Here is an 11597-nt window from a genome sequence, read left to right as displayed (position 1 = left end):
TCCTTAGTGCTCAAGCCCTAGTCCATGGAAGCCACACCTAAGTTTACAAAGGCTGGGCTTGGGGCCAAGAGCCCCAAAGCTTGTGCCTAGGTTTGAAGCCATCGAGGCTAAGCCTGGGACCTTAGTCCCCTTGCTTAGGTCCTTGGCACACGAGCTTAAGACTCTAGTGTCCATGCTTGGATCCCCTATGCCTGAGCCTGGGCCCATTGAGGCCAAGGCCTAGGATTCCGGCACCTGTGCTCGAGATTGGGTCCCCAACACTTGGGCCTGTGTCCATCGAGGTTGGGCCTAGGATCCTTGACACCTAAGCTTATGTCCATGGCGCCCTAACTTGTTTGTGTCCCCATGCCTAGGCCTGAGTTCCCAGTGTTCGTGCTCATGTTGTTGCGCCCGAGATCGAGTCCATTGAGGCTGGGTGCCTAGGTCTATCGAGGGTTGGGCCTAGGACCTTGGAGCTCATGCCTTGGTACTCAATGCTTGGGGCGAGGACCTCGTCGTCGGAACCATATCTGCAAACCCTAGTGTCAATGCTTGGATACTCAGTTACACATGCGCAAATCACTAATGCCTAAAGAGTGCAATTCTAATTAGAAAAGTTAGATAATTTTTTTTTTACCAAACGATGAAAACTTCTTTAATTCATTTTCGGGTTTTAACCAAAGTTTATTTTTGGATTTCAACCAAACATAAATATATATATATATATATATATATATATATATTTGTCATTTTCTAGAAAAAATGAATTCTTCAAGAATATTTTTCAAAATGTCATAATTTTTGGGAAATAAATGAGCCAGTAAATTTTTCTAGTGGTCCAAATCAATTCGTGGATGCTCACACAGCAAAAGCGTCCTGCCCCATTTGACAGCCGTCGGTCACGGTCGGGCATCGATGCTCCTGTCCTGCCGAAGCCCCCACGACATGAATTCTTCGAAAGAGCAAATCATGAAAGCCCGTAACTTGCGCACCCTCCCATCTACAAACCCTTGCGGAGGATATTATAGAGTGTAAAGGCAGACGAAATGCAAATTTCCTTCATGTTCTGGTCGATTTTCCTCATAAAAATCAGGACTTCTCACGTGCGAAAAATAAATTTTAGAAAAACATTTGCTGTTAATGAAAAAAAGTCTTCCAAAATAAAGGAAAATATTTTCCGCTCTTGAGAAAGAAGAAAACATTTTCTGCATCTTCTTTCACCTTACTTTAATTTTCCAAATACCTTTTTCTTTTCTTTTATTATTTTAATTATTATTTTATTATTTTTAAAATCAAGTTTTAATTATTTTTTATTCTTTTTGCTTTTTCTTCTTCTTTCTCAGCTAATCACTAGCCACAAGTGAGTTCGAGTCTTGCCACATGGAAAAGACTCAAGCTCGCTTATCGCAGCCAAGAAAGAAGAAGAAAAAGAAAAATAAAGAAATTTAAAAATCGATTTTAAAAATAAAATAAAAATAAAAAAAAATAAAATAAAAAGATTAAAAATCAATTTTAAAAATAAAATAATTAAATAATTATTGAAAGGAGTGCATTGAGGAAAATATTTTCTTTACCAAATAGCAAAAATATTTTCTATTTCATTTTAAGATTTCAACCGAACACCGAAAAAATTTAGCATTTCTTTGAAAAATGACTTTGATGAAAAATATTTTCTAAAAAGTCACATTTTTTGTGAAACAAACATGTGTCTTAATTTTTTCTTTTTGCCATTTGATACATTTATCTAATCTGGTATATAATTAAAGAACTGCGTAGCCCGAAAAAGTATGAAAAGGAATTCGAGAAATCCGTGGGCTTTTTATGTTAAGCATCAATGTTTCCTTTGAAATCAGATCCTCAAAAAGAGTCGATCAAGATTATGAATCGATTCCCATTTTCTTTTTCATCTGTGATATGGTCAGAAAAGAGAATAACCTGCCTTTTCATCAAGCGAAATCACTGAAAATTTACGGATCGAAGAACTTCAGAGTCACAAAAGTCATGCCCAGAACAAATACCATCTGCTGTTGTTGGGAGATGGCAGCGGATGCGGGGCCCATAGTAAATGCATGTATATGTAAGGTCGCGTTTGGCGAGCGCGACCTCACTAATGCGATCGATCTGCTAAGTTCCTTGTTATTGCATACGAGTCCTCGGAGAGAGCATTCCTTGGACCAATAAGTCATGGCAGTCGAGATAAGTCTGCAGGAGGGTGCTCTCTGGGGACACAGGCTGCAGAGATTGGAAGCAATGTTGACGCAAGACCCCGTCTCATGCGATGGGACGACGACCAAGGACCTATTCACTGCTGCGGAACGAGGCCAAGTTGATGAATTCATCCGAGTCGTAGAACGTTACTGTTCCGAGGGCGACCGACGTCTGTGTCTGTGGGTCATTCGGAGCCCCTCCCGGAATTCATTGCTCCATATCGCCGCTGACCTCGAGAGAGACGAGATGCTGAGAGCCATCGTCCAACACTTTCCCGTCAATCTCTTAGCCGAGGAAAATTGCAGGGGAGACACTGCGCTTCACTTGGCCGCCAGGGCCGGAAGGGCCCCTGCTGCCCGAGTGCTCATCGGCCGAGCATCGGACGTCGGTGAGAGAGAGAGGCGGCGGAATCTCGTGCAAGTGAGAAATCGCAGGGGAAACACCCCGCTGCACGAGGCCGTTATGAACGACCACCTTGAAGTGGTTGAGATCTTGATAGGTGAGGATTTGCAACCCGTGTATTGGAAGAACAAGGAAGGTAAATGTCCGATGACTCTGGCCGTCGAGAGAGGCAACTTGGAGAGAGGCAAATTGGGGGTTCTCGGGATTCTGCTGGCAAAGCCACTTGAGCCATCATGCATACAAGGCGAGTCGCCCGTTCATGCGGCTGTCTTAAACCGCAAACTCGGTCAATTCTACTCTTTTCGCAATTCTCGACGTCATCCGTTTGCACGATGCGAGAAGACATGGAAATTAAACAAGTTATGGTTTGGCACAAATCGGTTCTCGTCAACCTGCTCATGAAACGACATGGAAATTAAACAAGTGATGGTTTGTCGTGCTCATATTGAGACACATCAACACATTTATTAAACCTGTCATGTTCAGGTAAATTATATTCATGATATACCCGTGTTTCGACATGAAACGATTTACACGACACAATTCGAATTGCCAATCCTACCTTCTTCCTTATTTATTTATTTTTTTTTTAATTGGACTTTTTCTTTGTGCGTAATGAAACGAAATCTCCTCCTACCATCTTACTAATTGACAGGTTACAAATTTGCACATCCTCCATACATACACACATACATATATATTTCATGACCTAGGATACAGGTGTAGAAATTCGATTATTTGGAGACCTATGACACGCTTTTGAGCTTCATAAACCAATTAAGTCCAAACTTTCGACGTATGTAATTGGCCCCAATGTCAAGTAGTTTGCACACAATTTATGAGATTTGAATGGCTTACCTTTAGTTTGATATTGAAATGGTTTAAAACTTCTCATGCGTAGACTTGATTTTGGTCTAAGCTTAAAGTTTGGATATGTATATATACAGGGAGGTAAAATGAGGGGTCTAGGAAGATTGTAACTTAGGATCTCTTTATTTGATATCATGTGCAATTTTATGAAATTCTTATCAATTGTTCTAAAAGTTAAGTTATTAAAAAAATATATTTAAAAAATTTTATTTGGCACTTAATTTAGACATGCTGAGGGAAATTTCGGAGAAAAATCCAAAATTGTTTGGATTGAAAGATGATGGACAGGGCACTCCGCTCCATTTGGCAGCATACATCAATTACTGTGACGGCATCAAATTCTTGCTTGAAGAATTCACCTCGAGTGCAGTTGAATATGATAGAGATGGCTATTTTCCTATTCACGTCGCTTGCAAAGAGGGTCATGTTCAAGCCATCAAGGAGCTGCTTCGGCATTGGCCAAATCCGATGGAGTTGATCAATCAGCACGGACAAAACATCCTTCATGTCTGCGCCAAGTACGGAAGTATCCAGGCAGTAAAGTACATACTCGGGAATGCCGACCTTGAGAAGCTTATCAACGAGAGAGACAACGACGGGAACACTCCTCTGCATTTGGCCACATTGCCGTGGCACCCCGTGGTTCTGCTTGATCTCGTGCTGCACAAAAGAGTTGATTGTAAGCTTCTCAACAACGAATGCTTGACGGCTCTCGACTATGCGAGAGAGCAAATGAAAATAACGAATTCTACGATTCGAAAGGTACGCACTTACTAGAAACTCCAAACCCAAACATTAACAATCACAAAATCAAGCGAATCTTTTCTATCTCCATGCGGTATGTACGACAACTCCCAATAACAATGACCCCGTGTTTTCTTGTTTGGTCCATGCATAGAAATTACCCGTAATGATTTTGAAGTGTGTCGAGGCACCTACAAGTATTGATTTGGCAATCCATAAGTCAAGAAATCGAGATATTATGGCAGACTATATAGTCCGTGCTCTCCAAACCGGAGGTGTATTGAGGGTACAGAGGGATGCTCATCCGATTGTCGCCACGCTCGTGGCAACCGTGACCTTTGCAGCTGGTTTAACGGTTCCTGGAGGTTTCATCGAGAGTTCGGAAGCTAACCCAGGAACGGCTACAATGCTGAACAAGGGTATGTTCCAGGCCTTTGTCATTTGCAACACCATCGCGATGTATACTGCCATGAGCGTGGTCATGTTTTTGTCTTGGGCACAAGTTAATGACTCTTACATTGCCCTAACTGCCCATATAATGGCAATGAAGGGGATGTTGGTAGCTCTTGGAACAATGTCTGTAGCGTTTATGGCCGGTGGCTACTTGCTTGTAAGCAAGCTCACTTGGCTCGCCTCTCTCGTCCTGTTGATCGGAGCTGGTGCCCTGTGCCTTCTCTGCGGTCTGCACATGGCAACGTACGCTTTTTTCCTGGCAAATACCCGCTCTGTCCGCTACATACTCCTCTGTGGCATCCGCCTAGGAGTCATGACATCGAGACTTGTAGCTCGCTTCCCCGATTTCCCGCAAGATGAAGACTTGCAACCTGCACGCAAGAATGGAACAAGGACAACTGGAACGTCGAATGGGAATCCCCCGGCCACTTAGCCTTCTGTCCAGTGGTACTTAGCCTTGCCAATCGATTCCGGGCAAACTTTTATTTATGTCGCCTATCTTATCCATGTTGAGCTTCTTTGCTTTACAAGTCGTGTGGTCGAGTTTCAAGAATCCACTTGCAATTGATGGAGACAGCCTTCTCTTTCCTTTTGGTTGACCGTGGAAAAACCGCACCGTCCTTGCTTGCCTGGGTGGTAAATAATGGAGACGCTGTTATTTCACGCTGTATACGGATGTGTAACTATCGGTCTCCTTGGGTGCGGCGTTGTATGGTACATACGAGTAAATCACAATTGAACCTTGCTGAGTCATAAAGAATGGTAATGTTTTTTTTTTTTCACTTTAGTTCACCTTTTGCTGTGTTCTGTCATAAAACCAGACAAGTCACGGGAGAACATGAGGACAACCTCAACGAAATTAATCATTTACAAGTATGTTGCCGAAAGAGGACAGGACGAGATGAGTGTATAATGAGGAGATTGGCAGAAGAGTCCAAAGAATGTCCCATCAAAAGGTTGGACTGCATTTGTGATCAATGCTTTGATTCTTGCTGTGGAACCCCGTTTACGGATGATCTGGCATGTCAATGGGGGAAAGAACTGGTTCAATGAACGCCATGAACGTGCACAATCTAGTTACCTACACGTCCCTTTCGAAAACGAGGAATTGTAATCAGTTCATATTGTTGTACAAGATTTTTTAAGTCACTGTTTAGTCCGATTGCTAGCTTGGATTTATTGCCATTCTTTTAGTCCAAGTTTAGTTTTTTATTTCAAAAAAGCGAAAGGTAACAATCCTAAGGAAAAAAGTATAAAAAAAGTCTTAAACCTATTACATTTATGTGAATTGAGTCATAAACCTTTTAATGATGCATAATCTTAAACTTTTTGACTTGGTGCCAATTTAGTCCTCTGGTTAATCTTGGACGGATATTATTGACATAGATGTTGGCTAACTTACATGGCGGCGCTGGCTGGATAATTTTTAATAACATTTTAATAAATTTTCAGTTTTTCCCTTTTTAATCTTTTTTCCTCTCATTTTTTCTTCCTTTTGTCGGTGACTGGGCACTGGCATATCGATAAGAATAGGGGACTAATTAAGCGAGCATGATCAATAAGAACGGGTTGCGGGTGCCAACAATAGTCTAGCCAGTATTGAAGTCTGATATTGGACTGATCTCCAGCAGTTAAGGCCTAATTGGACAGATCAATAAGAACAGGGGACTAATTAATTGAGCATGCCCTTGCAACCATTAAAGGCCTTTTCGCAGGTCCTAATTGGGAGAGAATGTGCATACCTCAAATGAGGTAGGCAAACTCAACGCCCGCTTGAAAAGACTAGTCTTGAATCAGTAAAAGAGGGTGGAAAGGGCGACCAATATTGGCGGCCCCCTTAGGACTTACCATAGGAGTTTAACACTCGTGGTGGCCAAGATGTTCATTTTGAACCATAACTACAGCTCGCCGTACTACCAGATGCAAGGTGGAGTAAAATCCGAGTGATCCATAGATGAGTAAGGATTTCTTGAAATCGAGGGGCGAGTAAAAGTTCATACTTCTGACCGAGGGGCTCCATATCCCTTGGAATTAAACCTTAACCAGATTGATGCGGTGGACATAAAGGATCACATGAAAAAAACAAAATGAGAATTCATGTGTTTTTTCTTATTGTCCAGTGTAAATCTTATTGTTTTGAAGTCACTACATAGATACCTTGCTTGCCCTCACATCTGGAACGAAAAGAGCTATGCTTGAGCGAATGTAATGAATGCGTGGTGAGACAAGAGGATGCTAAACATGTAGAATGGATTAGTGTATGGAAGAAGTGTTTTAATGGAGAATGTGTTTTGGGATCCGTTTGAATGGACGCAAGGATAGGATAGATGAAGTTCATCACCAACACACAAAAGGAATGATCCACCAACTAAAAATAAAGAACTGGGGGTGCACTACCAACAAATTGGATAAGAAGAATCAAAAGGAAAGTCACTCACTTGAGAGGAATTCTCATGTATTCATGAAATTTCCAAATTTATACATTTGAGAATTCACCTTTATTTATAAAGGAACTAAGACCTAGGAATTGGAAAAACATTGAAGACATGGGAATTAGCCAAAGGCATGTAGGGATAATATTCATATCGCAATTCACATCCTAAGAATAGTGCTCCAAGGCATGTAGGTGTACTTTAAAAAAAAAAAAAAAGAGAGTCATGAACCTATTATATGGATACTAATTCAATCCTAAACTTTTCAATAACAAATTTAATCCTAATTTTTTTAACAATTTGCCAATGCAGTCATTTAGGGCAATTTTGACCCAAAAACGTTGACGTCAACATCGACGTCGACTATCTTATAATATGATTGGTGCCGATGTGGACAAAGTTAGTGATTGCATAATTAAAATTTTTTAAAATTTATTTTATTTTTAAAATTTTTATATAGCTCTTTTTTGTTTTTGTTTTTTGTTTTTTTTTTCTAATTGTTGGGTTGCAAGGGTCACCAAGTCATCGGCCAATCATGAAAAAAAAATTATAAAATTATAAAAATTATAAAGAAATTGAAAATTTTCAAAAATTTTGCAAAACTTGTCTATGTTAGCGTCGACCATACATGGTATGGTTGGTGCCCATGTCAGCAATTGCCAGCAAAATTTGGCCAAAAAGATTAAATTAACAAATTGTTAAAAGATTTAGAACTAAACTTACCGCTTTACCTAAAAAAAAAAAAAAATTTACCAAATTGAAAAGTTTAGAATTGAATAGGGATCGTACAACTGGTGTTGGACGCTTTTGGCAATTTTCCCAAGGCATGCATTCAATGCTATTTGAAAAGATTTGTTTTGGATAAAAATAACACCGTTGGAAAAGGTGACTAACATCGTCAACCCCTCTTAGGACTTACAATAGAGTTTCACACCGGTGGTCAAAATGTTTGTTTGAGTTATAGTCACCGCTAGTTCGAGCGAGCGTCGTACCATTAGATGCAAGTTAAAGTAACGTTGAAGTCACCCTTGTGTTTGGTGAAAAAATTGACTTATTTCTTTTCTGTTTTACTGTTGGTAGATGTTGGGGAGAACCCAGAGACACAATTCTTCACGGCCAAACGCAATCCTTGATCAATTTCTCCCATGATACTAAATCAACTTAAAATCTCTTAACCCCCGCAACAACCAGGAATGTATAGCCTCACAATATGCAAATATAATGCCGAAATGATAAATAGACAAAGCTAATAACGACACCAAGGATTTAACGTGGAAAACCCAATGCGGGAAAAACCACGGACCGCCCAAAAACATCTACTAATCACCAAAAATAGCAGGACACACAAAGCATTCTTCTCCAATCACACACCAGAGGCTCAACATCAACATTACAATCATTTTTTCTCACAACATAGGTAGATAAAACAAGGCTCAACATCAACATTACAATCATTTTTTTCTCACAACATAGGTAGATAAAACAAGTTTGAAGCAAGAAAACTTTAACTGCAACTGGAGAATTCAGAGACGGTTCTCAATGAACAAAAACCATCAACTTGTAGCCCTCGATCGTACGAACAACATATTGAAATTTGAGCCGATTCCGACAATATTTGGCCTTCGAATCGAGCCGCAAAGTTGCAACCCTCTTCCTTTCTTTTCTTCTCCCTCGCTTATGCAGTTTTTGTTTTCTCTCTCCTCTCTTCACTTTTCGAGTGCACACCACACACAACCACTCCACTTCTTTTTGTTCTTTTCTTTTCTTTTCTTTTATTTAATGCTGGCTGGGCCCCACATGAAGGTGGACCCAACAAGAGACTAAGGGCGCATTTGGTTCAGCTTTTGGGGAATACATTTGCTAAAATGCAAATACTTTTGGGTGAATGAGGTTTTCCGAAATGCAAATATCATTTGGTAAAATTTACATTGAGATACAACTTTGGCCAAAATACCGTTTGATAAAATTTGCATTTGTAAATAACTTTTATTAAATTAAAAAAACAAAAAAAAAATTTTTTTTTTTTTTTTTGAAGTCTCGCCACCGGACTACTGGATCTCGGCGGCCGGACCGCTCGATCCGTGGCCGGATGGACGGATTTGGTGGCGCAACCCCGCGACGGTCGCCTGGTCGCGCGACCCGAGTCGCCCGAGGTCCGGCGATGGTCGCTGGGGTCGAGCGACCCTCAGGCGGCGGTTGTCAACGCCTCGCCAGTGCGTGCGACCCCCTGGCTGGCGGTCGTCGGCCTCTAGTTAGGTTCCTTGTGTGGTGGTGTGCGATGGTTTTGGAAAAGATGAACAGTCACCGAGACTTAGCATTCCGGAGATGCAACTTCCCAAAGTACCTCCGTAGCTGCATTGAGCTAAAGGCTTTTAGAGCCATTTGGAGATGCAATTGCATCTCGCCAAAGTCGTCCAAAAAAAAGAACCAAATACCTTTGCATTTGGCCAAGGGACTTTAGAGTCCCAAAGGGCTTTCAAATGCCCATTCATCTTTGGTCGGCAATACTTGTTAGCCAATTGTGAAAAATAAAAGAAAAGAAAAATAAGAAATTAAAAAACATTCAGAAAAATTTGAAAATATTTGAAAAAATTATCCATATTAGTACTAACCATACATAGCAAGTCCGTGTCCATATGAGCGATTGTCAGCGAAAATTGGCTGAAAAGACTAAATTGATAAATTGCCAAAACGTTTATGATTAAATTGATCAAATTGAAATGTTTAAAATTGAATTGGAATCCATATAATAGATTTAAGATTTTTATGGTAATTTTCTCAAGGCATGTACTCAACGATATTTGAAAAGATTAGTTTTGGATAAGAAGAACATGGTTGGAAAGGATACTAACATAGGCGACCCCTCTTAAGGCTTACTATAGAGTTTCACACCAGTGATCAAAATGTTGGTTTTGAGTCATAGTTGTTACTTGTTTTGAGTGAGCATTGCCCCACTGAATGCAAATCAGAGTAAAGTCGAAGTGATCCATATGTTTGGCAAAACAAGTTGAACCAATGCCATAGATGAAACGGGGTTTCTTGAGATTGAGGAGCGATTAGGAGATTCAAACCTGTGATAAGGGGGCTCTAAATCCCTTGGAAGTAAACCTTAATCAACTCGGCCAACAACATTGGTGGTCCTTGAAAGTATTAGTAGTGTTGACACCTAAATTTTTGGGGTTAATTTTTGCTAAATAATATATATATAAAAAAAAAAATCAAATCACATGGCATATAGTTTAGGCAAGTTTTATATTCCGTTAAGATTTTAGGTAATATACACTCGGATGTGTTTTTTGCGCAAAAGGGAATTTTTTGATCTAATATGCAAAAATATTGCGCGGGGTGAAATAATATATTCGATCAAATTTTACGCGAGCAAAATTGGCAGTAAAATATACCACGAATATACAATTTTTTGGGGTATAAAAGGAGTTGCGTACGGTCGAAAAGGGGGTCTTTTCCGTTGGTAAAAAGAGAGAAAAAGGTCAAAAGTGAGTGGAGAGAGGAAAAAGTAAAAAAAGAAAGAAAAAGTAGCCGAAACCCTAATCGGCTACCGTTCATCTTCCCCGAAGAGCAGCCGGCGCCGCGCGCTCACCGCCGCCGGCCTCCGTCCGCGAGTGCTCACGCCCGGTCCGCCCGGCCGCGACGCTGCCCCTCGCCCGAACCGCCCCCGATGTTCCGCCGCCGCATCTTCATCTGCGAGCCCGGCGCCGGAGACCAAGCAGATCGGTCCGTCGCCGCAACTCCCGATCCGGCGACGATCCTGGCGTTCGCTGCCCCGCCGTCGCTGATTTGCCGCATCAACCTCGATCCGCCGCACCGAGTTGCTCCCGACGTCGTTGCTCCAGATCGGCCCGGATCCGGCGTTGCCTCGCCGGAACGCGTCGAAGCCCCCGCTCCGCTCGCGACGCCGCCCGCCGGTCTCGCTGCGCCGCCCGACGCAGCCCCGATGCCGCTTTTGCCTCGCCCGCGTTCGAGGTCTCCCGCCCGTTCTCGCCGCGCCGCCCGCGACGCTCCCTCGCTGCCCTCGCCGCCCCGACGCCGTCTCCGCCGTGCTTCAGCCCGCGCTCGGAGTCCCTCATCCGCGACACTCGCACCTGCACCCGCGAGTCCCCACGCCGGTCTCCGCCGTTCCTCTTGTTGCCGGAGCTCTTCCGCCACCGGTTTGCCCTCGCCGGAACCCTAGCCGACGAGCTCTCCCGCGCCGGAACCCTTTGCCGGAGTCCCTAACCGGTGGTCAAGATTTTCTTTTATTAAAAAAAAAAAATCAAATTAGGTAGATTTGCTTTATTTTATTAGGCTGGTTTATTTTATCTTATTTTATTTTTATATCTTGGTTTCTTTGTTTATTTCTCTATGCATAATTGAAAATCTCAATGTATCACCCGATTCGCAACCGCGCCCGGGGTTTTTTATTTCATCTATAAGACTTTAGATGAAATAATTAATTAAGCGGGAATAAAATTGATGTTTTGATCTTTAAGGCTTAAGATCAAAGTATCGATT

At 41.8% G+C, this 11597-nt stretch overlaps 2 protein-coding genes across 2 annotated transcripts; both read left to right on the top strand.

Moving 5' to 3' along the window:
• Positions 1-2099: 2099 nt before the first annotated feature.
• Positions 2100-5408, top strand: LOC104427253 (protein ACCELERATED CELL DEATH 6). Its single transcript, XM_010040372.3, has 3 exons — positions 2100-2875; positions 3686-4221; positions 4358-5408. Exons 1-3 carry the CDS (start codon positions 2164-2166, stop codon positions 5087-5089), a joined length of 1980 nt encoding a protein of 659 aa, XP_010038674.2. The 5' UTR covers positions 2100-2163; the 3' UTR covers positions 5090-5408.
• A 5356-nt stretch (positions 5409-10764) lies between these two features.
• LOC120289731 (predicted GPI-anchored protein 58) lies at positions 10765-11277 on the top strand. Its single transcript, XM_039305065.1, has one exon. The coding sequence runs from the start codon at positions 10765-10767 to the stop codon at positions 11275-11277; it is 513 nt and encodes a 170-aa protein (XP_039160999.1).
• Positions 11278-11597: the final 320 nt, after the last annotated feature.

The sequence above is a fragment of the Eucalyptus grandis genome, chromosome 11 (assembly GCF_016545825.1).
Source record: "Eucalyptus grandis isolate ANBG69807.140 chromosome 11, ASM1654582v1, whole genome shotgun sequence".
Lineage (NCBI taxonomy): Eukaryota > Viridiplantae > Streptophyta > Magnoliopsida > Myrtales > Myrtaceae > Eucalyptus > Eucalyptus grandis.
The sequence above is the reverse complement of the archived record's forward strand: the minus strand, read 5'-3'. Positions and strand labels throughout refer to the sequence as shown.

What these genes read in the sequence shown, in the direction of transcription:
- LOC104427253 (XM_010040372.3), top strand. Translation starts at nt 2,164, where the DNA reads ATGGCAGTCGAGATAAGTCTGCAGGAGGGTGCTCTCTGGGGACACAGG. An exon ending in TGTCTTAAACCGCAAACTCG is followed by an intron (nt 2,876 to 3,685) that starts GTCAATTCTACT and finishes CACTTAATTTAG; the next exon opens with ACATGCTGAGGGAAATTTCG. An exon ending in CGAATTCTACGATTCGAAAG is followed by an intron (nt 4,222 to 4,357) that starts GTACGCACTTAC and finishes GTCCATGCATAG; the next exon opens with AAATTACCCGTAATGATTTT.
- LOC120289731 (XM_039305065.1), top strand. Translation starts at nt 10,765, where the DNA reads ATGTTCCGCCGCCGCATCTTCATCTGCGAGCCCGGCGCCGGAGACCAA.